The sequence below is a fragment of the Teleopsis dalmanni genome, chromosome 2 (genome assembly GCF_002237135.1).
Source record: "Teleopsis dalmanni isolate 2A chromosome 2, ASM223713v2, whole genome shotgun sequence".
Lineage (NCBI taxonomy): Eukaryota > Metazoa > Arthropoda > Insecta > Diptera > Diopsidae > Teleopsis > Teleopsis dalmanni.
In genome coordinates, this window is record NC_051847.1 from 76,247,191 (window position 1) to 76,273,376 (window position 26,186).

The 26,186-nt window shown below is 27.4% G+C and overlaps 1 protein-coding gene across 3 annotated transcripts in view; it reads left to right on the forward strand.

Annotated features, from left to right (window-relative positions):
- The window catches only part of LOC119677757, a 74,840-nt gene that overhangs the window by 46,388 nt on the left and 2,266 nt on the right, over positions 1-26,186 (forward strand). For all 3 annotated transcript variants that reach the window (XM_038089244.1, XM_038089243.1, XM_038089245.1), the window contains one exon: positions 7,852-8,204. In XM_038089244.1, the coding sequence (XP_037945172.1) occupies positions 7,852-8,204 (353 nt within the window). The remainder of the gene's footprint in view (positions 1-7,851; positions 8,205-26,186) is intronic.

Consider the following 26,186-nt stretch of genomic DNA (forward strand, 5'->3'; position numbering starts at 1 on the left):
TGCTTTTTTTTTAAAACACCTTTATTATTGTTTATTATATTAAATAAAATATGTGAATATCATTGCGTAACATAAATAACCATATACATCATACGTACTTGTATAAGTCCATTTCGTTTTGTTTACATATGGGACATACTACTTTTTGCTTGAATCACTCACTATGTCAGGTGCAATACAGATATATGTCGATAATATCGGTAAATCTAATCAATTAAATCAAGTCCGTTCTCATCAGTTTTACCATCAAACCAGTATTTCTCAACCTAAAGCGTAGTGTGGACTGGGAAAATGTTTGTGTTTTACAAGGATCCACAAAATAACTAAAATTTTTTTAAAAAGAGTTGGTTATTGGGACTAGTGGTTAAGAAACCCTGTTTTAAACGATATCATCACCCATCTATCTCAGTGAGGATTACACAATTACCCTAGGCAGTGAACAATTACCCTAGATAGGGTTTGGAGAACTAACGTTTTCATCAAACGTAAAACTTTGAGGGTCAAATTAATTAGCTATGGGGGTCTATTACATTTAATATATTGTGCATAGCATATTATTAATAACCAGTTATATAAAGAGTTTCCAATTTCAACAATTAAATAAGAAACTTGTCTATAAGATTCTAGAATCTTTTTTTAAAAACTTTTTATTGTCAATCAATTGATAGGAAAAAGATACTAGAAACTTATATATAATTTATAATATAGCGGCATTTGATTCTGTTAGTATTGGCACTGGTAGTATTAAGCTATTTTTACAATATCTGATTTTGTTTATTAAAAAAATTGTACTCACTTTATTTGTATAATGAAATTTTGGCTAGAAAGACGTAGAGAATATTATTGAACACCTTCGCTGACAAAACTATGTTGCAAAAAATAAAAATATGGCATGAACAAATCCAATAAAGCAAAGAAAGAATTAACGATATAAATCGACTGGAAAATTATCAACGATATCAACGATAATCGTAGCTGAGAGTTGGATATATGTATACGACCCGGAAACAATCGACCAATTAAGTGAATACGGTGCAAAAGACGAGCCAAGACTATGACCTAATGAAACATTGCGATGAAATTGAAAGAAACTATGGACAGATAATTCTTTGCCTTAGCGACACAATAATGCACTATTTCATACTGCATTTGAGATTATTTTACCAAGAACTCAAGTCATAGCATCGCCTAATTTAGCACCGTGTGTCTTGTTGGCTTTTCTCTAAGTTTAAGAAACTCCTCCAGTAATACAGTTTCAACACTAATAAAATTAAGGAAATCGATCGCTATGCGTTTTGAGATTTATTTCTAAAATCGTCGGTAACAATTATTTTAAGTATTGAAAAAAAAACGTTGGCAGTGTATCGAGAAGGGAGTAAACACTTTAAAAGTTTGAGACTGTTTCCCATTATTTTCTGAAAACAGTGTTATACTAATCGTATACATAAACATCTAAATTTGACTGTGAAGGGGTTTGTTGTCACCTTCGAATACCTTTACAAGGCCATGAGCGATGTATAGCTAGAAACCTTGTTGATATATGTGTTTATTTTATTTCATTACATATAATTATATATGGATCTATTACTAGATATAGTCTACGTGTCCTTCTAGATACATTAGAATAGTTTATTAAATATATTACTTATTTGTTATTATAAATAAAATTTTTATAGTATTATATATTATTATGTTATTATATATTATTATAGATTATTATGTTATTATATATTGTTTTATATTATTATACATTATTATGTTATTATATATTATTATATTATTAAATATTTATCATATATTACTTTCTATATAAATTAACATCTTTATATTTGTAATAATTATAAAAGAAGAATAAGAAAATTAATATAAAATAATGTATAAAAAGAAGTCTTTACCATCCAAAATTATTCAATATAAAGTGGGAAAAAAGCAGTTTTCCATTAGATTAATAGGTTTTGTCGGGGCATATCTATTATTTTTCCTTTTCCTCTAATAATATCATATAAAAATTTAATTCAAATCAGTGAAGTAGTGTCCGTGTGCATAAACAACCCATAAATAAATAAATACAATTTAATTTTTTATATATATGTACTATTTATGGGTTTGAATATATTATTTGTTTTATTCTAAATAATATGTATAAGTATTAAAAAGTTTTATCACATTTTAGCACATTGTCCCAAATCGATACAAATTGATGTTAGTACAGCTTGAAGTTAACTTGTGGCCAATTTTTTTAAACATTTAATGGGATTACCACCTGCCAAGTGAAATGACAAATCCCTAAAGATTTTTGACAAATTTTCGATAAATGAAATTGTTTAATACTTAAAAGTCTTCACAATTGCAATTTCCATCGTAAACATACTCGTATATTAATTTTTCAGAAAACTTTATGGTGTGTGACTGTGATAATTCAAAGTACTCGTAAAAAATATTTTCGAAATACTCTTGAGGAAAATTGTGAAAAACTTTCACTTTTTCACATTTCACTTAACGCAGAAGTAAAATTAAACAATAATTTGCATTACGATTTTAAGAGTTTTTTTAGGGCTTACATTTCTGCTATACAAGTGAGTAGAAATGGTTGTGGCCAATTTGTTAATTTATTTCGCAGTTCGTTTTACTTGAAAAAGTCTGTTCAAGCAGTGAAAAATTACGAAATTGTGGCTGAAAATTGGATAAGAGTTGACATGAGAAACGTTTATATATTTGTAGTACTCTGATTTTACTTTATTGTCTGTCATTATATATAATTAAAGTGGTAGAAACAATATACAGTAAAAATTTAAACAAAAAAAAAATTTGCAATATCTGTATAATATATCTTAGTGAAATTTATGAATTGAATCTATTCAATAGTATAAATATTATAAAAATATTGATTAAAGTAATTAATTTTGATTCAATAAGTCAAAGAATATTTTATGTAAATTTTATATAAATATTATAACGACAAAGAAATAGAATGTAGAAACTTGACACTGTTGTCTTTAATTATATTATGTCATTATTATTATTATTTTCTTTTAAATACACATATTATAGAAATTGGTACATAGTAACACTTTTACTAGTAACACTATACTAACGAGTAGTTTATCTCTAATGCCATCAAATATTTTTATGAACAGATTTTTAAAACACTTTTTTAATACCGTTTTCGATTAGTAAACCTGGGGTAACTTTTTCAACCGAGATCTACTTTTAGTACAATTTTCATTTTAGATGGTAAATCTTGAATGAATTTTATAACATTCGAGACTAATTTATAACAATCTAGATATTTGTCAGAGTAGCAAGATGACTCTGAAAATAACAGCTATTTATTTGACTTGACAAATAAAATGTGATTTGCTTCGATATATGCATGGGCGTACCCAGAGCAGAAATAAAGAGAGGGCGCTGGTATGCCGATTTGACATTATTATATACTTTTTGCAAGCATAAAGTGGAAAAACTATTTTTTAAGAAATATATGTATGTCAAGTATAACATGTGTTGATATATTAATAAAAAATTAAAAAACGCAAATTTTACACGTTTCTTAAAAGCAATATTTAAATTTTATTCAAAACAATAATGGAATATTTAAGTTTAGGGGGGGCTCAACTGCACCTACCTGTGTACACCCATGGATATATGTATTAATGAAAAATATAAGTTTTATAGTAAAATAGTATTAGTAGAATACTACTACAAAAATGTTAGATTACACATAATATGTTCGATTGGGGAACAAAATTTGACAGATCGAGAGTAAATCTATTATAGATTGAATTCAGATTTACAAATCGAAAACACCATCAGTTAAATCACAATAAAATCATCAGATGAGCCCTGTGGTTGAATTAAAAATTTAAAAAAAAAAACTACGTGTATCAAACCGATTTCATTAAAACGATTGATTGTCGTGTTTAATCTCGTTAGAACCTATATTAAATTTAATCATTGTGTAACTCCTCAATTAATCGCAAATGAGCTACATTTTTAAAGTAGCACTCATAAGAAAAGAAAATTAGAATCGTGAAAGGTATATAAATTTACGAAATTCGATTATTTAACCTTGTTCCTAATGATCTCTGAAAATTGTTTCTAAATCTTTTAATTTTGAATTTAAATTTTTGAACTTTAATCTGGGGCATCTAAATACAATAGAGTTTTGATATCCTTCATGTATAGTGAAAGTGACAGTCACTCTCAATAGCGGCCATCTTCCTTAAACATGCAATGTTGATAGTTCCTATTATGCATAGAAAGTATGTTCTTCTAGTTTTTTTAGCCAAAGAGAATTGTCGGGCACGCCGCATAGTGTAACACAATAAAGACTAACTGAACAAAATTCTGTGTTTAAAAGGCAGATTTCACATAGTAATGTTTTCGTTTATAAGTTTAGGTGTATTTTTTTTAATTTATTTATTTAATTTAATTGAATTTGTTTAAATAATTGATTATTATTATAATATAATAATAACTAACCTAAAATAGATCGAATAATATCCAAACATGTTCAATCTAGTTTCATATTGTACTAATTGATAGAACTTATGACATTCTATAAATATCATATAATAACTTTTAAAGGCATTTATTCTGCTCTACAGTGAGAACTTAGTTGTGAAGCCACTAAAGTGGTTTAGACACACGTTTGTCACATTTCTAACGAAGTCACCATGGTTTAGTGGGTTATAATTATTTTCAAATAATATTAGTTAATGAGTAGACGTACAAATAGGTTAGATAACAAGAACATAAAAATCATATACTAATACTAATAATATACTGATTGTTTTTCTGGTTTAATAACTTACTAATTATTTTTTACATTAATTTTCTTAAGAAAACTGATATTAGTTGTTTTCAATTTCTCCTTTACAAAAGAATTGGTCTTAAGTACTATACTAAATATTAATATATAAATAGGTATATACACTATACTGCAGAAAATACTTCTTTAACCAGTCATATTTATTCTTATATATGTTTCTGTTTTCTTATTATTTTTTAATTTTCCCATTCTTATAAGTATCTCTAATTCCTAATATTATTATTAGGATTCTAATAATATATCTAATAGTATTCCTAATATTTTATCTTAACTGTGCTTTTAATTTTACTTTAACATCTTTTAAATGTGAGAGGTTTTGAATGGTTGAAAGGAGGTTTAATCTTACCAGTCAGAATAGGAAGGATATTCTGTTTTTAACATTCATGCTTTCTTCATTGCTTTTTTTATCCTATTTTTTGTCTTTTAACATTGAAAATATGTATACAGAGGTTTTCTACAAGAAAACTGTAATATTTTTTCTTATTCTTTCGTTATTATAGTATATGTGGCTGGCGTTTTTTTTAAAATTTTCTTTCAATTTTTAAGTGCAGTTAGCTGGCATTTTGGCTAATGCTTATTTTATATTGCTTCCATCCTTTTTAGTATAGTTAGTTGGTACTACGGCAGTTTTTTAGTTTGATATACAATATAGATTTCAGTTCAGTTGGATACCATCTGCATGCTTAAGTCAACTTAAAGCTATTATTTATTAATATATATTTTTATATTAATTAGATTGTGAATAACTCGAATTCGGAATCTACAGTTCTTATTGAAACTGAAAAAATTGTTTGTGTTTAAAAAATATTTTTATTACGAAACCGTGCTTCTAAATAAAGTTGTATACTCGAAACTTCGTTGTGTGGTCAGACAAATTTCAATTAATTAATTAAATTTTTGTTGTTACTGCTTCATTACTGTTCGAACCTTTCTAGATATCTTTATCGTTATGATATTGATTTATTTGAATAAATAATTTTGTTTTAAATACAAAACGAATAATCTGTAAATATTTTATCGTATGTATATATTAAAAGTAATGATTAAACATATTAAAGGTAAGCTGATCTCCCTCATATGCAAAGTTCAAAGAGTCGAATATGTTACCAACTAACATAACTGTCGTTGTTTGAAAATAATGAGTGATATATATTGACTGAATACGACAATCAAAGAAGTTTTATTTTTATTATAATGGTCAATAAGTCGCTTTGAGTATACATAAATTCAAACAAGCATTACGAAAAGAAAATATTAATATCGCAAAAATGATACTACTTTCAAATTCACGGGGCTATAAAAGTGGGGAATTATGGTACTGAATGAATTACAATTACTGTAATATCGCTGATAACTGAGACAGTTGGAAGCAACTTGTACTGTCACATCCTCTATATAAAACTACAAACATTATTTTTTATTATAACTGTTATTGAACTAGATATTGAACTAGATAAAGGAAACTTGTTTCTAGTCTATGTATTTTATAGGAGCGGGAAATATAATAATTTATAGATTGACGACTGAGCCAGTTAAAGATACCTTGGTTTTGTTGCATAATCTTTATAAGAGTAATAAACACTATTATTTGTAGTCTTCACTCTGACAAGGAAATATCAACAAATATTATTTAAATCTTTTTATATTTCTGATGAAAACTGTCTATGGTATCACGCAGAGGTAGATTCGTGTGCGAAATAATTTTAAAATTATTACAATCATGAAGTTGTTTGAGATATTGCGAAATTTTCATCATCAGTGAAGTATATTTGAAAGTAATTATCTTTAGCTGAAACAGTTATGAGTACCACAAGCTAATTTTTGAATTTTTTTTATTTTCCTTTATATTAGATAGAAGGTTTGATGGTTAAAAATATTTGGATTACAATGCCAAATCACGCTAAAGTCACTCAGTATTAAGTTCTTACAACATCAGATTAAAGGTTGCGACTTATTTTGAACTCTTATGCTGTAATAACGTGTATCTGCTTTCAAATAGTAGTAAAAAAGTGCTGAAATTTTTTCTGGTCATGCTTAGATATAGTATCTTTTAAATATACGTATGACTTTAATTGCAATGCTGAAGTTATTGCATTTACTATAATCCCAGATTTAGTAGTTAAGATATTTATTTTAATTTTTTGTGAAGTCTTAATGAGGTAAAAAAAATTAGTTTCTTTATTTAAACATTTAGAGAAAGTATATTTATAATCATAAATTAAATCATAATTGAAATTTACATATATCATGTAAATAGGAGATTAACATAATTATTATTGTCATTATTTTATTACAATACTTTTCCTTATGAACAAAACGTATGTTATCTGATGTTTTAAGAGCTTAGTTAATTGGTTTGAACTCAAAACTAACTGGTCTTTAGTACAAAAAGTTTGTAATTTGTAATTTTCTACTTTTATTTTAATTTATTATTTAATTTTATTACTTGAATGTAATTAACAGCAAAACAAATTAATTAAGTTGAAAGCATGTAAAAGTGGCTTTGACAAGAAAAATAATTATTGTAGCCTTTCATTTTTAAACATATGAGTATGTAAAAATAACATTATATGTTTAAAATGTATATGTACCTCTATATATATTTAATAAATAATAATTAAAAAGTTTTAATGAAACATATATATGTATATATATACATTCATCTGTATATACTACATCTATGTATATCTTGCGGTACAGCTACAACTTAATAGTTTTTAAATTACCTCTATAGTTTCTTAAACTTTTCAAATTTAGTTTTAAAACTTTTGAGTGGTTTTCCAAATTTAATTGGTCCAAATAATGACACATTATTATCAGCAATCAATTGTCTGTTTGAAAGTTCTTAAATTTTTAATTGATATTTGAAAATTCTTTGTTTATTATTTCAACTGTTGCTAATTATGAATATTATGCTCTGAAAATACTTTTTTTTAATATGAAGTTCACATTATTCCTTTATTTAAATATAAAATTTAATTATTTAATTAATATATTAAAAATTATTTGCCTTTTTGCAGATGCTGATTTTTCACATCCAAGTTTTGAACCAATTTGTAATACACAAGACGAGCATTTTATTGAAAGTGATGGAAAAGAATCTAGTCTCATACTTGAATTTAATCCCGGCGTTTTAGCCGAGAAGAAAACATCCTGCACTCGCATACTAAGTACAACTGCTAATTATGGATTTATAGTGCGTCTTATATTACCAAAAATTCGTCGTGGCTTTCATCAGACTCCACCCACCATAACTAATAATAATGAGAAAACAAAAACAATTTCTGCTTTAAATGAGATGACTTCATTGATTGAAAAAATCAACTCAACTGCTTTAAAATCGGGTCTGGGACGTTCTTGTCCAATAAGTGTGGTAAGTTGAGATAGTTAATGTTTTGCAATATAAATGAGAGAAGTTTATTAATAATGCTATATAAGAGATGCTTCGATCAATGAAATTGAAAAAATATGCTGTACTTATATTTTGACTAACCAAGGGCCACAGTGTAAAAGCAACCTATTTTAAACAAATAACAACAAAAAAAGTATACAGGAACATCTTTAAATTCATAACTTTAATCTCTATTATTTTTAATTTATTTATTTTTATTTATCAACATAATTTATATTAATTTATATGCACTGTTTACACCGGTAGTCCATTTTCTAAAAAATCGATATTATTTTCGTTGGTTACTACAAGATTAATTGCACCGATTATGTCTACTGTTGAAGATTCTTCCTTCCAATTTTTTGGGATACGTTCAAACGTGTCATGGCGTTAGATCCGAGAACTATAGTGCTAGTCGAAATACTTTAATTCCGGAAACCGCGATCAAGTTTTTTCACTAGTAAGACCTGACGCGTACCGAATCAGTTATTTATTTGTCGAGATTCCCAAGCAATATTTAAAAATTGTTGTAAGCAGGTTTAAGTAGTTACTAAATTTCTGTTCAAAAGAACAGAGGACATCTTTTCTTCAAAGGAATGACAATCACAAATTTCTCTTTGATGAAGTAAATTTATAGCATTATATTTGTTGCTGACTTTTATAGTCTAGCTTTAACGGGTTAATTAGCACGTTTTGACCTTAATACCATCGACTGCTGATTTGTTTCTGGGTCGTATCTACAGAACTAAGCTAATTAATTAATTAACGGTGATTTAGGTTAAAAATTGAAAAATTCATCGTGCTGCGATCTTCTGGAATTTGAGATGATAGTTTTAATAATTGCAATACAGTCATGGCATTTAAGATCAGTTAACCAACAAATTTATTAGTCAATATAGGTTCTTCATCTATTTTGAACTTTACGAGATTGGCGCTTACATAGACAATCGAAGAAGTTGTCACATCTGGAGTATCCGTAACTAATTTAGAACGGTTACAAAGGATGATGTAATCTTTCTACATGCTATTTGACACTCATTAAATATTTTCACTGCCTTAAGGTTACGTCGAAATTCGTAAAGAATGGCAAACGAAATATCTGGTTCCGATGGCATTGGTAAGCTTGCGCCGATTGTTTGTCATTAAACTTGGGTTTACTTGTTTCCATTTTGATTGGTTGTTTTAAAACTTTATATGAAATACCGCAGTGATGTGCTAAAACTACAGGCATTTTTAAATTTATTAAAAATGCATACAACTCTACCAACTAATCAAATTTTTGTTAGTCTCACAGTATCTTACTTTAGACAATTGTGACAAAAATATAAAGATAGCACCTACGTGACATTGAAATTTTGAAACAATCTGGAACTTTGAAATACAAGACGAAATAATTTTAATAAGACCACTTTGAATTCCTTTATTGTAAAACCATTTTACGTAGGCTATCTTTTAGGATTTACGTCTAGGTAACGCCATGTATTGCCAAATGAGTGTTACAAATTCAAGCAAATGGTCTCATGTTCATTTAGAAAAACCGGTCATGTCGCAACTGTACTACTTCAGGACAACCAACCGTCAAAGCAACGTTACAGAAAAACGAAAATGCATATTTTAATTCAAATGTAAAAACTGTCCTTTATTCTTGCTGCAAAACATCGAAAGATAAGGAAGAAAGATACAAACATTTTTTTTTGCAATAAATGCCTGCATATTAAATGCAGAACTTTTGCTACAACCAAATCAGAAAGCCGCTGTTACCGAAATAAAAAATGGAATTGGATAGGGCATACTATCCGACAACCAAATTAATACAAGCTTTGACATGGAACCCACAAAACAGCAGACGCCCTGCTGCACCGGCATTAACTTAGAGAAGAACGATTGAAAGAGCAATGACAGAAGCGCACTAGATATGGAACGATATATGCAGAGAAGCACATAACAGAGTATGGTTTAAGAGAATCGTTGCGGCCCTATGCCCTACTAGGGGAAACGGACAGTAAGGAGATGAAGAAGAACCCCCAAAGGAACCTCATTCTCTACCTTGACAATTCGAGCTCCCACTCGTCAGCTCAAATAAAAGAGAGTTTGAGCACTCAAAACATGAAAATGTTAGGTCATGTGCCTTACAGTCCCGACTTGGCACCCAATGACTTTTTCTAGTTCCCAAACATTAAGAAAAAAGTGCGAGGCAAGCGTGTTTCTACACCCAGCAGACCGTTAAGAAACATAGAACCCTGGAAATATTAACTTTAGAGTAGCATAACTATTTCGGAAATTGGTTCAATCGAATGCAAAAATATATCAATTATAATAGAGAATACTTCGTCAAACAATGAAACTATTTTTACTGATTAAGCACTGCATTTTCATTTTTAGGCGGCAAACTTAAAAGACATCCCTTGCATTTCATGAGCCAAATAATTATAAAATTACTATATCGAATCTGGGATATGATTGATATTGAAGAGGATAACACTTTTGTATTAAGAAATATGGAATATTATTATAATATTAGAGATCTATTATATGCTGAAAAGTTTATTTAATTTTTAAGCAAATATTGAACTGATTTATCACATATCCCTCGTATTGGTATGTACAAACAAAAGGTGTTAAATAAATAAATATTTATTTATAATATAAACATTTATATCTAAATTCATAAATAACTAAACCACTAACTTATTTTTTGGTTTACTTCACAACTTTAATAATTTCGTTAATTTCTCCTCAAAATTTTGATTGGTTTCAGGTTTATTGTTAAGCCCATTCTCAGCTCCATATTAGCACATTAGCACAATCTAATTAGTGCGGTAAGGCTAAAATCAGATTTTATGCTTTATATACTCGCATTATGGATTTTACATAAATATGTACATATGTACATATGGTATGTATAAATGTTATACTTAATTTTTCGATTTTTGTTTGTTTTTTGTGGTTTCGATACGCATGCGTAGTCACTCTACCAGTATTTTCAATTTTGATATTTTTTGTTGGTTTGATTCAATGAAAGCAAATGTGATGAATCATTTGAAATAGTTCGGCATGAACTAGGCTTGTTATATATTATGATCAATAAATTTAAGGCCTTTACGATTTTACGGAAGTCGTTCACTTTTAAATTCTTTGTGAAAAGATCTTTGTTTGGTAAATAATATAAAATCTTTTGTTAAGCAAACAAAGTTTTATCGAATTCGTTAATTGATAACAAAGTGGAATTAAATACAGTTTTGTATCTTTATATCACTTCAACTTTTTATTTTTACTGACATATTTTAGTTCTTACCTTTTTTTTTATAGAGATATGCTTTTATATACCTTTGAGTATAATTGAATGTAGAAACTTCATAGCAGTATGTATTTTGATATAGAATATATATACATAGTACATATGTACCTCTATTTTCTATACGTATGTATATGGTACATATGTTTCTATAGTTGCTATATAAATAAATAAAAAAAATAAATAAAAATAAAAGTGAAATAAAAAGTATAAATAAAAAAGTGAATGAGTAAATTCGATTGATAAGTCAGTAGTGACTCCATACTTAAAATAAGTCTAACTTGCCTTATAACCAATGTTCTGTAATAATATATCACATTCCCAAAATAATGAAAACATTTACATAGGCAGTGTTTTTAGAACGTTTCTAACATAATTCGTTCTTTATTCTGTCTGCTTTGGTGCTGTTATTTAGCATAATTTTTACTGGTTTGGTGCTGTTAGCTTGGTTTTGTTTTCAGAATGTTAGCTAGTCTTTTTTTAATTTTCAATACTTTCCTAAACAGTGTGCCGAAAAAACCTTCAGTTTAATTATTTTTAATTTTTCATAAAATAAATAGAAAAATTATGTAAACATTTTAATATAAATGAGAAATGATTCCAGAAATGATTGAACATTTTTAAAAAAAATCTGCTTAGAATAATAAATATTTTCAAGCCCATTTAAGTACCAGAACATACAAGATGTTAAATTTATTGTTATTATTACATATTTGGCCATTTACAGCTACTGTTCAACATAGGGTTTGTCTAAATTTCTCTATTGCGTTTTTCTATTTATTCAATTGGATTCTATTTTTTTAATACAATCGCGATATTAAAGTGGAAAAAACGCGTTAGATTTTGGACACAGAGAAACCAAAGCTTACTTGGAACTGTATTACTGAAATATCATGATGATGATAATAATAGCCCCTAATTTTAAAATAACCGTAGAGTTTTTTTAAAACAGTATCAGCACATCAATAAATTTTTAATTTTTTTAACACTTTTTTGTTATGAATATGGTGTTCAAATATTGCGTCTATCGATTAACCTTTAAAGTTATTTATGAAAACTGGCAGCATACTATCTGCTCAAAAATCCGTGTTTGTTAACTACTCCTTAAGTAATAGACCTTTTTCAAAAATATTTCGTTATGTTGGTACACCCTTTCATGACATATGGTACAAATTTGAGCGCCATCTGTCAATTAGTTTGTTTACAGCAGCTGTTAATGTGAGACTACCTCAGGTACATTTAGCGATTTTTAATATGCTCACGCATTATATTCACCGGATCTGGATCCGTGCGACTTTTTCCTGTTTCCGAAACTCAAATTGCCTCTTCGTGGTAAGCGTTTTGAGTCGATTGAATCGGTAAAAGAGAATTCGCTGAAGGAACTAAAAGCCATACCTTCAAGGGCCTACGAAAAGTGTATGGAATATTGGGTTAAGCGTTGGTATATGTGTATCGCTTCACAAGGAGCATATTTTGAAGGAGATAATATAAATTTGGAATAAAATTTAAATTTGTGTATTTTATTTACAAAATTCGAGTACTTTTTGAGCAGAAGGTATGATTAATTCTGCTACTTTATTTGTTACTTGAAACCTACGCTCAAGTATATATTTATGCAATGTTATATGCATTTATGTATTAATATATGTATATATATAAACAGATTTAAATGTTATTTTACAATTATGATAAAATATTTAAATAAATTATTTCATTAAATAAAATCAAATTTTAAATTGATTTGTCTTAAGTCAAAGTTCAACAAATATGTGAACTTTGCTCATTTTTATTGCTTCTTTTATTTGTATTATAAATAGTTGAGATATTATTATTTAAAATTAAAAAAAAACAAATTATTTCTAAAATATTATTAAAAAAATAATTTTACAATTTTTGTGTGGAAACATTGTTTTGGTTTCAGAACAGTTTATGAAAAATTAGTTTTGGTGTCTAACAAATTAAAATACCGGAAAATATTTTCATATCGTTGTATATACCAGAAAAAGGTATAGTGTTTTGGAAGTACCTCTAAAACAATTCGGTATAGTATTTGGTAGCAAAATAATTTTGAATTTCGAATTCATCAGTACATTTATCACAGAACTAACTACTACATAAAACCACAGAGTTGTATTTTTGTGGTAGACTATGCAGAAGCTTTGTGGATTTCATCAAAATATTAAATAAAATTTATATTTATGAAATAGTATAATAAATAAAATAATATAGCCAAAAATTTTAAATAACACTTTATGTTTTTAATTCAACAAAGTAAAAATTTAAATTTCCATAAAAAAATAAAGTTTTTTAAAGAAATGTCCATCATTTCCGCAGATTTAATCAACTTTATTGTTTTCTGCTCTATAGCGACATGAATGTAAGATATAAATGAGAAAATCATAGAAAGAAGGATCTGATTTAAATATTCTCTTAGGTGTATGATAACAAAAAAGGATTTTCCGAAAAAAATTCATAAATATCTGCATAAGGAATATTTAAACTATGTGCAAGTCAAAACTATATCAAACAAAACTATTTATAAAATCAAGTATTCTATATTCTATAAAGCTACTAATATAACAAAAAACTTATTAGGACATCATTTTCAAAGAAATATTGACTTTAATCTGAAAGGCTTAATAAGTTATATTAAGTTATTAATCTGATCTGCTTTGTCTAGAAAGATCTAAGTTAGTTCCCATACTGATAGTTTCATTTCAATCGTAATTCTTTTGTAGTGAGGTCTGATTTAATTTTTTAATACTGACTTAAATTTTAAATATTACCTGAAGGTTCAGGTCTATATCAGGCCTAAAGTTCAGCCTGTCAAATCTGGTAGCTAAAAGAATTTTATTTAAGAAAGTTGGATAAGAATAGAAGAGATGCATTAGGGTTTTTCTGATGACCAGTTCCTTACATTTCTTTCCATTGCCAATATTGGCGATGTTTATAGGTTTTTCTTCACCTTTCTCTAAATCAACTTTATTAAAAAAAAATTGTGTTTTTTTATATCTAAAAAAAATTCATGGGTGCGATAGAATGAACTGCATTTACTCATTTACTCATTCATTTATAGTGACTTCAATTTTGATTCTACCAGTGTACAATCATCGAACAAATGGAGGAAATATTTAATTTTCATTTCGCAGGAAGAAAAAAAATAAAGTTTGTTTCAAACTTCTTAACATTTCGGTTGATGAGAACTAATTAAATTTGTACTTGGTAGAAAATTTAATTAAATATGTTTTGTTTCTGGATTTGCTTCCTACGCTACTTGTTATTTAAATGCCAAAATGTATTTGAATTCGACCTTTAGCTATCTGAAGTTGTTTTAAAGTTTACATTACATTCAACTCTTTTGAGTTTGATATTTGTTAACAAATCCCATTGTTAAAATGTTTTAATAATTTTTATTTGGTTGTCTGCCCACTGTTGTATATGGAAATTCAATTCTACTTTTTGGATTTATTTGTTTTATATTTCTCCAGACTTTTTGGTACTTCAGGAAGCTGCGAAAGTATTTAATATCGAATTCATTTCCTGCTTGGATGCTACCTCGGCATTCAATACTGAAAGTCTGCCGCAGACTATGTGGTCTCGATTTTTTACTTTACTTTACTGTTAACATATAAATACTCATATACAAATATATAAGTATTCCATTCTGTTCTTATTTATGTCAACATATCATTTTACTATTTGCAAAAGTTTTACTAATGAGTTCAATTAAAAGTTTATATCCTTATTTTATAATTCCTTAATGCTGCTGAATGCTCTAAATTTGAACTCCGAATTGTGGTAATGACTATGACGAATGTCTTTTTATTGAATGTTTGAGGTAAGCATCGTGCAGTCAGGCTTTTTCGTATGAATGAAACTGCAGTTATATTTGGCACACTTTTTTGGATCCTTTAATTAAGCGTGCTCAGAACATTAATAATCAATAGTGCGAGTATTGATCAGGTATATTTCTGATATGAAAACAATACCAAGCGAACTAATTTCACACAATTGCTGAGTTACACTTCCAATAGCTGGGCTTAAAGAAGAATCTATTTTAGACGCCCAACTGTATTACATTATTTTTACATACTTTGAAATACATTGATTTAGACATGCCTCTGTTTATAAATACAGAAATGTTAACTCAAGATTGTGACATATTATTAAGAACTGTTACGCATGTTAATGTGTATCTGGTAATACCCTCCATGTAATCCTTCATATTTCAGTTTGTAGTTTGATTTTCTGGACATCTATATCTTTCCGTTTAAATAAAAGATTTCTAGTTTCAATGTTTTTGGTTTTCTTTTTTCATTTGAAAGTAGTTTGTTTTTTGCAATGCAAATATGAAAACTAATGCATCGCAAAGCACTACGTACAATAGTTAGTAGCATATAAAGCACTGCACTTCTTGTTTAACCAAGATTCAAGATACGTAGCTTGCCCTATGTCAATGAACAGATACTCGATATATTGAAATAAAATTCTTCACAGTTTCTTACTTATTAATGAAGCTCTTTTCAATAAAGACTTTTACAAAAAAAAAAAGGGTTTAAAAGTTTTAAATTAAATAAATTTTAGGCAAAAGATGAAGTTGAAATAACAAAAAAGTGAAATTTTTTTTTAAATAATTGTCAGTGAGTGTTGACTTTAATAAAACCGGGAAAATATTTTAAAAGTAGTGCAAATTTTTAAATTTAAATATAGAGAAAGAACTGTAGCTGTTATTAATTTAAAATAGAGTGAAAAATAATAATTCACGTACCTGAAATCCACTAAAGCTAATGAAACTACTGAATGCCATCCTTTATAGTAATAATAATTAACTTTTAAAATTTTCCAGATACAAATGGTGTTTGGAGCATGTAATTTTTAACATTCGATTTGTAAACAAAAGCAATATAATTTTCTTAATTTGGGGCAGTATGAACACTTTCGAAATTAACTTCATTTCATTTTTACGAAATTAAGGAAATTTGGTTGTCTGAACATAGCATAATGCGAGTAATTGAAATATCTACTACATTTGATTGTAAATATTGTAAATTAACTTCTGTTTACCTATAATTTAAAGTTAAAACGAATATAAATTTGTATGAAATTACAAAACAACTACCTGAAAGTGTGTTATATTTTTTTTTTCAAAAATAAAAGTTATTCTTGATTTTATATTTCTAAAGCAAAAATAAGAGTTATTTGTGTGTTTTAAAATAAAAAGCAGACTGTAAAAGTTATTTGTGAGTGAAAATATGAGACAAATGATAGTAACTATTTTTGATAAATATAATATAAAGCTAATTTAATTTTTATTTTTTGAGTTTTAATTTAAAAAGCGCATCATAACAGTTTTAAAGTAATTTTTATTTTTTTAATTGATAAATGTTACGGTGACATTCGTGTTCTAACCAATGTTTTGTTAATAATAATAAAAATTATTGTGGAAAGTGAATATTGTTGAAGATTAGCAAAAATATGTTCACTTAATTATAACATTTGCTGTTTGTCTGATCATGTAATGAGCATATTGGAATGACTAACTTATGCTTAGACAGCGAACATTTCACATCGCATTTTCCTAAGTAGAACTAGAAAATTAAATTAATATTATAATTTGAAAGTGTTTTCCAAAAATGAGTTAATATAACATATTCAACACAAGTTTTAAATTAATAGTGATCGTTTTTTGGTTGGGTAGCTCAGAGAAAAACCTAATTTATATTTTATAAAAAGCAAAAACATACAACCCAGTAAATTTCTACTGTACTTTGCTAACTGAAAACTTATTTACACGTATGGGGTATTATTAAGTACAAGTAAAAAAAATTTTAAAATGGCTTCGAAAAGCAGTGAACTACAACAACACAAAATTTTTTTATATTATTTTCATCAATTGAATTTTTGTCGGATTATGCAGTTGTTTCGAGTATTGCCAAATAATTCTTGTATTTATTTATTCATAATTAATTTTTTGAGACCGCAAGTACCAGAAATCGAATTTTTGCCCCGCCAAGTATGAAGCTCAGAGTCAAATTTCTTCTGACATTTTTTTTTAAGTTTACCTTAAGACTTATTTAGACCCTCATAGTACTAAATTACTTATATTGTGCTTTAGGGTTCATACGGTTTTGAGCCTATCGTGTTATAACCTTTTTTTAATGAGCCTAAAGACTTATTTAGTCACTCGTAGTATATAGTTAGCTTAAAAAGTGTTTGAAGTTACTTATATTGTACTTTAGGGTTCATAGGGCTTTGGGCCTAACGTGTAATAACTTATTTTTTTTAATGAGCTGAAATGAAGCTAATTTTTAATGATTTTGTTTAAACAAAAACTACTTTAATTATAAATATTTCTACAAAGATATTTTAGGTAATTATCATTATTGCATATTACAATACACATAACTTTTTTTATTATAATTTTATTACCTATATTTTTTCACAAAAAAAAAAATGCTTTATTAATTTTAAATGTGAATTCATTTTCAATGTGAAATATTTTTTCCCATATTAACACACAGAGAGTTTGTGGTAATATCTCACAGTAATAAGTATGAAAGCATTGGGTAACAAGTGATGTGTTATTATTTTGATTACTTGACCGGAGAGTCGTTTCTAAAAACGGCATAAACCCGTCATTAGTGCTTTTTGAAATAATTTGGATTTCAATTAATTTTTAATAGGTGTCTGTGTTAACCAAATTGAACCATATTTTTTTGTAATTAGTAATCGCACACTTTATGCCTCCCACTTGGCCATTCGAACACGCTTCAGAGGCAACACTTCCCCAAACCAATTTGTATGTAAATTAATTTTTACTTAATTTGAAGTATTTCTGCCGCATATTTTCGTAATAATTTTGCACATTGTGATTTTCTAGTAGCACAGGTTTTTCCTGAAACAAATACGAGTACTTTTCAACCATAAAATGTATGTTCATTGTATGCAAATGAAGTTGATTGATGTTACTCAAGTGATATCAAAAATTGTTTATTTACTTAGAGAATGTCTTCCTGTTAGATAATATATGTATATGTACCTTTATAGCATATACTATTGTATAAAAATATCGCTACTACTATATAACACTACTTTTTGAAAATTTTGGAGGTTTGAAGTTTTAGATTTCAAACAATTTCATAAAATTTTTTTTGGATTCGCTACTGGTAGCAGTACTCGTATACATATATATATTTACATGTATATTTATATTTACATAGTTTGACATAAAATATCTAAGAGAATAAAATTTAAAGTTGCCATAAGATATTTTCAAGGTGAGAGTGTGAGATCATTCCAAACAAACATTTCAATTGTGCGATCGTGTTTCGTATGTTTTACCAAAAAAATAATTTAAATTCTGCGGAACAAAAAGAGAAGTTGACGCTTTGGATATTTATATATATTTGTATATATATTATTACTTCTAGAAATACTTAAATATACAATTTAGTATTTTAAAAATATTAGAAATTTTTTTTTTATTATTATTTTTATTTTTTTTTTTTTAGTAATTTACTTTTAATACTGCTAATTATTTTGATAATTATTTGTGTGACTTAACTCATTTTCGAGCCTTAAAATTTAAGGCAGTTTTTATATACCATATACTTATATATTTATTTTTTTTTGTTTATTAAAAAGGTTATTTCGGGTTTTTGTACCATTTTTATTTCTCATGAAAGGTATTTGGCTGCTTTTGAATTTAATTACAAAATTATTTTAATTTGTACGAGTGAATTATCACATACTCCATCCACTTCAATACTTTAAAGAGCTGGCATTGAACTTGACGTTATCTGCTTGATTTATTAAAAGTTATATTGTATTGAATGTATTTAAGTAGTATGTATGTTTGTAATTATATTAAATGTTAAATTTTGTCAAGTTTTAATTGAGCTCAAAAACTTTAGTTTTTTGAGTTCATAATTAATGTTCATTATTTATTACCAAAAATGCTATTTACTCTGTATTCTTGTAAGTATTTTTTTTGATTACCTTGAATTGTGATAGTTTAAAATTAATTAAATAAAAATTAAAGTCGTGAATATATAAAAAATATATAACTAATATAATATTGTATACATAAAATTGGCATATGCATAATTTTTCCCAGGCGCTCCCATTTGATAATGGATTTAAGTAGAGACAGGTTTTTCGAACAACTATTACAACTGTGAGTATTCACACAGTATTGAAGAGCTTGAGGGTTATATCCTTAATATATTTTTTAATGCTTTCAATTTTTATAACGTTGAGGGCATCTATATTTGAATTTTTTTACATACCAGAGGCTTTAACCAGTCTTTTTAGAAATTTGTATATGAAAACTACCAACAATAAATAGACGATATCTGGCGTTTTTTTCTCACCCATGGCTTGTGTGATCAATGTAAAAATTACGTATACTAGTTGGTGGTAGTTGAAGTGTGTGATAACTAATGCAAAAAAATTTACTCTTGAGAAAAAAGTCACGACTAGTTTAATTATTGGTCGATGGAGTAAAGTACTATATCAACATTTAACGTACTAAAAAAATGTTTCAAAATAACTAACTCTTCTAAACTCCATTGTCAAATCAATTATGCCCGGGAATTCGGAATCGTAGTATCTGCTCATTTTTAATACGCGATTTATGTAGATGTCTTCTTCGTTTACAAAAAGCCTTCCCTTTATCAGCATATATGTTTCTCCCAAAAGGGGCAGTGTGAAATCAGGTTAACGAAGTGAGAGGTTGATAGTTAAAATATAATTTCAAGAAAAGTATCGACAATAAATTCCCATCTTATAAATTATGCATTATCGGACATCGAGATCGAACTTTAAATTTAGAGATTTTTAGATAAAATTTACTAACAATAAGCAGATGCGCCAATTGGAACAAATTACATCAAGTCAAATTGGCGTGCTTGGAAAATCAAAATCACATCGATTACTTTTGTATAGTCCCAACTAGAGTCCGATTTTATGGAATAGTTACATGTCGTCAGTTCAGAGACTTCTTTTAAATTAGTTAATATGAATAACTAAAAAGAAAACAACAAGAGCGGATCATTTTAAGAGCAATGAAAAGATATACGGTACGAAACACACCTATTTGACAACGGGTTTTTGTGAAAACTGTTATTTTAATCAGTATAATTGACTGCGCTAAATGCGAATATAGTTTAGTTTACGAGATATTGTACTTTAAAGCCGCAATTTTAAGAGAAACCATTTGAAAAAAATGATCCTGTCTGCAAAAATGTTTGTGTGGATTATTTATGTATATGTATGTAAAATCTGGGACTAGACTTCTTTTTTAAGGGCTGATTCTTAGTAGTTTTAGACTTTTCGGAATTCCTACAAAGAAATTATGTAAAGGTAAGTGTCGTAGTCCGTTAGTGTTGGAATTTATAGATTACCAGAAGCTCTTGTAGATGATAAGAATATAATGTTGAATTGAGTTTATTAGTTTTAACGCAATTTCGTAAAATCCATGGCAATTTATAAATACTTTATGTAGTATTTGTTTATATACAAAAAAAAACTTTGTCTAGATTATATTTTTTTCAATGTTTCAAAACTATAATATTTCATACTTTAAGAAGAGAAGTAACTTAAACTCCATTTAAAGTTTTGTGAGAAAAAAAATTTCCAAATAATTCGGAATTTTATTGTATAATGCTATCATCTTTCAAGTCAGGGTGCCACACCTCTACAACAACAGTTTAATGAAAATGTGATTGGAATAAATTGCGAATCTTTAAGTTGAGATTCTTATGAAAATCAATTATTATAAACTGAAAACGCAGTTTAAAAATAAAAACAAATTACGCACGTGTAATGAATGGAAGCAGACAAATTGATAAATGAAAGCTTATATAGACAAGAATAAATTAAGAAAAATTGACTATATTCTATAATTTAAATATATAATTGGCATAACCTTGAGGTTGCTTACACTATATAAAAGCTATAGTCTATAACATATAACATATAATTTAAAAAAGTCGGTATGAATGATTAAGTAAAATTGATAGATATTACATATGTGTAATATTAGAGTATATTCAAATAGTGCTGAAGACCTTTTAGAGTGATTAAATCATTATGTTTGTATGGAAAAGGATGCTTATGACTGTAAAGTTTTTAATATTTTCTGCATGCATTGTTCGGCAAGATAAATAATGCCAAATAAATAGGGTTAATCATGAATTCTTTGACTGTCTGGAACAGGGCTGTCAAGACCAGATAATATCACAAAAAAAAAATTTGCTTAGTTGTGATAGATAAGAAACGTGTCGTGGGCCGCACAAATATAAACCGCGGGCCGTATAAGTCCCGTGAGCTGTGCTTCAGCCCTGGTCTAGTATATAAAGAGGTTTGATTAATCTTCGAGTAAGATTTTTCTCTGTGTAGAAAAACCTTTTTGGTGTATTTTGAATTAAGTATTACTCTGAATAAGAATTATAATTTAATAATATTAATAATTTAATAATTATAATTTTAATAATTTTTAAGAATTATTAACCACGACTTCTTAACCACTTTATCTTTGTCTCAGTTTTATTTTCTCAATAAATAGTTATATCTGTCATATTTCTGGTTATGTATCACCGCAGGGCATCTTCAAGATCAAATTCTGCAGATTATAATAGTTTCATTTAAGTACATTTTATTTTTATTATTTAGCACACAATAAAAATTTTAAATAATTCTATATTACTGAACTTATATAAAATTTAAATATATTATTTAATATACAATTTTTCCATTATATACACAATGGAATTCCCACATAAACTACTGCATTATGTATACAATTTAAAGAAATTATAATTAATTTTCCATATCAGTTCACTTTAAATTTTGTGAGAATTTATTTAAAAGAAAACATTTATTAGATAAAATATAGTTTTATTTTTAATATATAAAATGTGTTAATTCGCATTTTTCCTGTATTTTTAAATTAAATTATTCTACGTTATAAAATAGTTTAACAAAAAATAAATAAAATATTTAACATTGCGAACGCGCATTTGAAATTGTAATTATTTGTGTACCTTTGGACGTGAAAAAATTATTATTGTTATTGTTGAGCTTTAAGCGTGGCTCAAGAAGCTTAAATACTATTAATTTTCATTTCAAATCAAGCGCCAATCATTTTGATTTCATTTGAAGTTGACTTGAGGTTTTATATAAATATCGGGTGAGACATACACAAACGTTTTTTCGGCGCCAAAAATATTTTTTCTTCATAATTTTAAGCAGCTTTGTTTTTAATCGTTAAGCATTTCCATATAAGTTAAATTAAGTGGGACTTTGAAATTAATAAAAATAAATTAAACTAAACAAGTAAGCTTTGTCGAAACCTGAATAAATTTTTTACTTCTCAGTATGGATATATATACAAATCTTTGCCGGTCAATTGATATAGATTGGATTTTAATATAATTGATATTCAATAATAAAATTTATAAAAATTTTATAATAATATAATTTATTTTGATTAAGAATTTTCTAAAGGTATTTTTGCAACTGGCAGCTATGTCTAAATCCCAGCCGATCGTTAACGAAACCAATATCACATGGTTATCTATTTTGTGGTTCTAATATTTTGTTTAGACACACCTTGATTTCACAAAAATCTCAATTTCATCTTCGTTTCAGCGAAATTAATTATAAATTAATTATAAATATATGATTTTTTATAAAATGGAAAATATTGAATATCGTTCAGTAATAAAACTTTTCCTTTTAAAAGAAATGAACAATGATGCAATCAAATTGAAAATTGATTCTGTTTACGGGAACCTTGAGCCATCGTTAACAACCATAAAATACTGGAAAGTTGAATTTAAACGTGATCTTACGAGTGATTTTGATGAAGAGAAAAAACTTGTTAAAGAAAAACATTTTGTTTTTGTAGGATAATGCACCCTCTCATACTTCAATGAAAACAATGGCAAAATTAAATGAATTACTGTACGAATTGCTTCCTCATTCAACGCATTCTAAACTTGAATGGATGGTTTCAAGGAAAGAGATTTGCATCAAATGATAAAGGAATGGAGTGGAAAACTGAAGTATATTTTGAAGGATTTAATAAATCGCATTAAGGTAACCAAATGTTGAAAGATCGTTGGGCTCGGTGGATTCAACTAAAAGGGGACTATATTGAAGTATAAAATATAATTTTCCAAAAAAAAGTCGTTTTTATTACTTATGCCTGGTATTTAACAATCCATGTAGTATGTGTGCAGCTATGATACAACCGATGTTTGTTTTTAAAGTGTGGAGAACTTAAAGATTGCATGATATTACACGATAACATGAAGCATAAACACGATATTTTACATGACCCTACAAATAAAAACTTTAGCAGTGATGAATCGCATATTCAGGGTGTCTAATTTCCATAATCAAAATGTGAATTATCTTTACTCATATTTTTGAAATTTCCCGCGTACAAAACTGAAACAGGTCGCTTATGTAGCTTGTAACGAGTCCAGTTGAAACCACATATCTTTCACGTTGATATCTTTAATTTTACACATACTAATTATTTGTTAAAAGATTAGGGCTCTATCAGACCTACTCTCGGTAAAAACTAATGTATAAATTTTATTGGTACAAATGTTTTGGGATATTAAAGATACTGACGGTTGATAGGTAGAAGACTGTTATCTTCAGCGAATTAAAAATGAAGGAACTATTGATACGTATATGCTCCAGGTCACAAAAAATGCAAACCTTATTTGGTGAATAAATTTGGATTAAAAAGAGGTATTGAAAATAAAAACCAATTAATTCATTTTTATGTTTAAAACTTTTTATAATGTAGTTCACCACCACTTAGGAGATTTGAAATTTCTACTCACTATCTTTTTTAAACAAAATTGAGTTCTTTTAGTAGCAATCTTTCGGGGAGCCGTTTTATGTTCGAATATCAATTATATGAATATGAACGTATTTAAATGACATTTTTATCCCCTGAGTCAAGTCTTTAAAACCCATATGAAGCTTTTCAAGCACCATTTCATTTCATTTCACCATTTATTTCATTGTTGTTGTCATCGTTCTTAACCATTCCATACCAACCAGAGTGAGGCAATTCAACTATCACAACTCGGTCATCTCTAAACGATTTTTACCATTTTAAATCCTATGTTTTTAACATGCTTAATTCATCTTTGGTTTTCTTCAACAACCATTCGGCTTATAGGATTTCTTTAAAAAACAAAAGTAAAAGCAAATCCTTTTAATCAACTAGTTATTCAGTCGTGAACATTGCAAAATGCTGAAAGGTATATTTGCAAAAACAGGTGATTTGTTAATAGAAACTTTCTCAGCAAATTAACAAAACTCAAGAAAAATGTGCGAACATAAAAGTCAAGTACGATTTTGGGTCAGTTGGTTAAGGAGTGCTGACTTTGAGCTTCAAATTTGGCAGGGCACGAGTTCGATTCCTGTTACTTGAAGTCTCAAAAAATTATTTACGAATAATTAAATATAAGAAACAATTCCAAGACCACAGCTGATGAGTAATTGATAATACTCAAAATAACTATATGGCAAGACAAATATTCAATTCATTAAAATAATATAAAAAATAATTTTGCTGTTGTAGTTGTTGTACTTTTCAAAAACCTCTTTAAAAAACAGGTGATATAAACACAATGAGTAATAGATCGCGCTTAAGTCTTGCGTGGTAACGCAGTGATATCAACTTTAAAGATTATATGGGTTTCTTTTAAACAGATTACTAGTATATGTTATCATATAATATTATAAATATTATTTATAATTCCCGATATTTTTTGTATGGAACATATTGCTATTTGAAAAGAATATTTATATTTAAAAGTATTCAATTGCAATTGTCTTACCCTGTAAAAAGCTTCTATTTTTAATCTATTTAAATATTTATAATTATATTGTGTAAAGCAAACATGTAATTCATCTAATAAAATCTCTCGCAGTCGTACGTTAAAATATTTATCTATACGATATGCATTTCGAATACCAAATTTAATATTGCAGCATCTGAATTATTGATGTCACGTTCGACGGTTTGTCAAATCACGCACTTCGCTTTAAAAGCGTTTTGCATTTGCCAGGAAATTTATGTGAATTTAATGTGCACTCATGTCTCTCATACTCGTATCTATATAAGCAATCATTTTTTTTATTTATACTAAAATATACATTTACAGACACAATAAATTATTTAAATCTCAGATTGATTTTCAGATTTTGAGAAAATATTTAAAGCATTGTCGAGGAGTACAAAAATGAAATGTAGAGTAATAGCTATATAAAAATGACATTAGCTTGCATTGTTATTATAACAATTAAATTATAATAAACTAAAATTCAGTTTATTTATAGTTTATTTATTTGGCTGACAATAAAACGCTGTTTCGAGTATTGCCAAGTACTCATCATCAGTGGTAATACTGATGATCATACTTGAAAATACTCGAAACAGCGTTGTATGATTAGCAAAATTTCAATAAACTAACAAAATTTTTGTTCTTGTCTTTTCTTTACTATTCGAACCCTTCTAACTTTTAAAATAGTTTCTTTGACGCTTTTGGCGTGTTTATACAACTTCCCATTATGGCTATCAGTTATGCTGGCTTTTTTATAGTTATGATAATTACTTTTAAGGTTGAAACACACAC